The sequence below is a fragment of the Ascidiella aspersa genome, chromosome 1 (genome assembly GCF_963924565.1).
Source record: "Ascidiella aspersa chromosome 1, kaAscAspe10.2, whole genome shotgun sequence".
NCBI classification, from domain to species: Eukaryota; Metazoa; Chordata; class Ascidiacea; order Phlebobranchia; family Ascidiidae; genus Ascidiella; species Ascidiella aspersa.
This window is the reverse complement of record NC_139447.1, coordinates 36,013,633-36,018,150: the sequence shown is the minus strand read 5'-3', so window position 1 is coordinate 36,018,150 and position 4,518 is coordinate 36,013,633. Positions and strand designations below refer to the sequence as shown.

The 4,518-nt window shown below is 37.9% G+C and overlaps 1 protein-coding gene across 1 annotated transcript; it reads left to right on the top strand.

Moving 5' to 3' along the window:
• Positions 1-1,718: 1,718 nt before the first annotated feature.
• LOC146170283 (semaphorin-5B-like) lies at positions 1,719-3,471 on the top strand. The gene is made up of 3 exons (XM_083389303.1): positions 1,719-1,859; positions 2,493-2,635; positions 3,111-3,471. Exons 1-3 carry the CDS (start codon positions 1,719-1,721, stop codon positions 3,217-3,219), a joined length of 393 nt encoding a protein of 130 aa, XP_083245429.1. The 3' UTR covers positions 3,220-3,471.
• Positions 3,472-4,518: the final 1,047 nt, after the last annotated feature.

Genomic DNA, 4,518 nt, shown 5'->3' with positions numbered 1-4,518 from the left:
AGAGCTTCTTAAACTTTTTTTAGTTTTGTTCACCCCTAGCATATATCTCCAGATTTCATTAACCATTGTTTCATGATATGATAAAACTATCTCGTCTATATATTAGAGCCCAAAATGACCTAAACGAATTGTTTCGCAAGCTATCATCCATTTTTGACGGTTCCCCCTTATTCACTCTTTTGTAAAAATTGTATTCACCCTGTGGTGAACCATTCACCTGATTAAGAAACACTGCTCTAGGGTGCCATCTTTAACGCTCAAGGGTGCCGAGAGATATTTCAAATCATTTAGGATTCCAATTTTTGCTCTATTAGTAAGCTTCTTAACACAATTTTTTTGTTAACGATAACAGTGCCAATATAATTAAAAAGTTTCAACTTTGTTGCACAGTAAATGTGCTGTTTCAATCTAGCTTATGTTAACGTTGCAGTTAACCACTCAGCAAAATACAAGCAAGGGTGCCGCAAACTATTTATATTTTCTGCAGGGTGCCGCAAGCCAAAACAGGTTGCGAAACACTGGGTTAAAGGCTTGAATTTGTTGGGCGGAAATCTGTCTGAACTTGCCAGGAAGGCGCCGTGTCGTAAAATTGCTCTGTGTGAAGCTATGGGGCATTTAAGAGGGATTTTTTGTGTCTCACTCTTAGTACTGCTGTAAACATAACCAGTCTGATACTAAAAATGCTTGAGCTGGAGTCTTTATAACCGCCAAACGTTACTATAACTCTATAAAGAAGTGGTACTTAACCTGTGGCTCGTTGGCCCCAAAGGGTGGTTAAGAGCGGATTTGTGAGAATAAAATGAGAAAGTACCTTTAACCGCAGAGTAGGATCAATAAGTAAATCCAGCTGATTTTTCCTATGCTGTTCTTTATAGACTAAATGAGAATTAAAATTGAAATCACAAAACGCGAAATTTGGCACCAAACTAACAGAAATTAGGGTCTTATTTTAAAGACCGAATCCTGTAGTATTGACAAACAAATAGTGCGAAATACATTTGTGGTAACCCAATTGAAGCCCAGCAGTGCAAGTTGTTCCTTGTGGACCCCAATATATAAAATATTGCTGCCCACATCAGTTCCATGCTTATAGCACATGTATAATATACACCTACATTTCCTCAACCTTTATGATGCATTCCCTGTGCCGCCTTTTGACGTTGAAAAACTCCCAGCGGATTGGTCCCAAGGGTAATTGATTATTTTGCCATCCTACGTATGAAATTGACGCCTGCGCTGAAATTCGCTTTGATGTTGACCCCGAATATTCGACCGACAGAAGAGTTGAAAAAATTGCCTTACAGAATATTTTAACCACATATTGTTGGTGGATGAATTATATGACCTTTTTTTCTTTTTTACGGTACAATATTTTCGATATACTCTAACGGTATCTCAAATCGCTAACGTTGTAGGAAAAATGGCGTTGTTTTTTGTTCTTGCTATCGTGGCATTCTTTCCAATTCACCGAATTTCGAGCTGGTCACACTTCCGCTTTTACAAGAGGCCCGCCGGAATTGGACACTTGTTTTTCGTTTCGCCAAATTCGCCCACGCGCTACTAAAAACACAACAGAAAACCTATGACGTTTTGCGTGACCAACTTTGGCCTTTAACTCACAGTTTACTTAACGCTGAACGCAAATTGCGCTTTTTCTGGTTTCGTCCGGAATTTTTTTTTCGTCCCCGGCTCAACCTGTTGCTTTTCTTTGCAGAGAAATGCGGCCGAAAGTTCTTGGAAATGCCGCCTCAAACTTGGGAGAAAACGCGGGGTTTCTGCTATTGCTGATGACGTCATGCACGTTGCTCGTCATTTCTGCGGCCCAGAGGCCCGGCGCCCAAAGCCTCGACGCCACCGGGGTAAGTTGTTGGCCAAACAAAACGACGAACCAGCCATGTTGTTTTTTTACAAAATTTCCCTTATTATCAGTTCTTGACAAGGTGGAAATAGCGTTCAGAGCGCAGTCAACAAAAGTTAATTGAAATTAAAAACATAATTATTTAATGGCAGGCCGTAACCTTATAGTTCTGATAGTTTAATTTCGATTTAAACACACTTTTTTATTACCTTATTTAATGAAGCCTCTGAATATAAGCAAAACCATTCTGGTGTCCTTTTTAGGTTGCCTAAATAAACCGCAACAACTAGATATGTATTTTTTGTGGTCTTGTTAAGCGTAGAAGTATCATTGGAAACTCGAACAAGGATTTACACAAGTGTCGCTATAAAAATGTAATTTATCGAGCACCGAAGTGCGCCGGTTCACCACTTTGCGTAAGCTACATTTAAAAGAGTACTGATGTATTTGCTTTCTAGGTTTATGTCACAGATTCAACCTTATGACCAAGTTTTAAGTCATGTTGATTTACTCATAGGCTAACTTGTTTAAAAGCAGCGCATTTTTTAAACATCCTTATAGAAAAAAGATTTGCCGCTTATCCTTATTCGGTTGAATGATCTTCCAAAACTAATTGCCAACTCCTGCTTTACAGGATCAGAGAGCTCTCAACGTCGACTCACGAGCGCCACCTAGCGCCTGGACGACATGGAGCGGTTGGTCGCAATGCAGCCGCACTTGTAGCGGTGGCGTTAGAGAGCAGTTCCGGCAGTGCCGCTCGATCGGGAAACGCTCGGGGTGAGTAGCGGGGGACAGTAAACAAGTAAAACAATTTGTTTGGTGAATTACTCGAGTAGGGTATTTGTGAAACTACGCCCCGTTTGAATCGCATTACTGTTGAGCATTGTGGGTGTCCCAGCAAGCTAAGTGCCTGAAACATTCGACCAAAGCAAGCTATCCACTTTTTGGCTAAGGCGATTAGAATATATGCGTTTGTCCTTGCCAATCTAGGCTCGTCTGTTTCCCAACAGCCATCGAATAGCCACTTTGTTCAAGCAAGTGAATTTCACAGTTAGTATGTAAACGCAGGTAAAAAACGTCGGGCGTATTTTTTTCACATAAAATTAGGGCGATAGAAAGAAGACACACCTTATTGTGGCCTTTCTAATCATAGTAGTGCATAGCAACCGTAATATACATATTTATCGAATTTATTTAGTTTTGGCTGTATCCTATAACTTTTTTTACATTTATTGTGTGTAATTTATTTTAGTGAACTTTTGGATCGGTCTGATCAGACGACTCCAAAATGCGAGGGAGGAGACAGGAAATACCGGGCCTGCATAAACGCCGTAAGTTCAACTCTTCTATACTTTCACTAAAGTGTTACTGCAATAAGAGGTCGATTTCTTGCTTCCCAGAAACGCTTCGTTGAGTTACCACTCCTAAAACGTTTAAATTACTGTTTCGAATCAATTTGTTATGTTCATACCATTGGATTTCGAGTATTGTGTTTTGGTAAAGTTTAATACGCTACTGTCTGAAGAAATCATTCTAAACCTACGTTGTAAGCGCGTACACTAAGTTAAAATATTTTATTACGAAAGGACGCCCTTATGTAATTGCGTTTTTGTAACGTTATTGCACAAATAAACAAATTTGCCAAAATCATCCCCATACGGGCCATACCATTCTAATCATTTTTCACGAAATATTTGGAGCAATTAGAAAAAATATTCCGCGCACCAAAAAAATGTAATGTAGTTTAGCAAAAAAATCCTGCAAATATAATTCGCGTATCTCAATTTAAAAACTTGGGAATTTTTTTCTTTTTTGTTGATAGGCGTATTTGTCTTATTCAAAATACTGAATACACGTTGCACTTTTGACAAATTATATTGAACTTAAGTCATTAAACTAGTGATTTTTGAACGCATTCACCATCTGCTACTCAGCTATCGTAAACCTGTTTAATGCCTGTAGACACGGTTTGGCATTTCAGTGGTCTACATTTCTATTACTTTTTCAGCAAGGGTCTCATACAAAAAAAAAATAAATAAATAAAAGGAGGTCTCATTTACAGTATTTTTGTGACCTAGGGCGACATTTTTATTATTTTGTGACCTTGTCCTACAATTTTTACTATTTTCGCGACCTTCTAGTTTTAGTCGTTTAAACTTTGGTGTTGAGGACAGAACTTTGGGAAATAGTCATAAACCCTAAATAAATGACCCTTAACTTTACGGCCAAAGAACTGTAACAGTCATAAAGCATATTCCAAGACCAAGAGCAAGTGAATATTTTTTTAATACTAAAAATTTGTTTAAACAGTGTCTTGTTCATCCAACGTTGGACAGCAAACCACCTAAAATAGACTCGCATTAAAAAAAACGCTTTTGTTAATTATGTTTTGCACCGTTATGCAATAAACAGCGAAAATACTTGTAAAAGGGCTATAACCGCGCCTCTCAATTTCTTAAAAGTATAAACAATAAAACCGTATTTATTTAAAACCGTAAAGAACCAAAAAATATTCGCAAGGTTAAGTAAAAATCAGCCTCTCTACAAATTCGTCTTAAAATCAGTACAGAAATATTTTTCAGACTTTTCTGGCATGTAATCAACGTCAGTCCTTTTAATAGATAATAGATAATAAAGATAAAAATATTCCCTCATGTCAT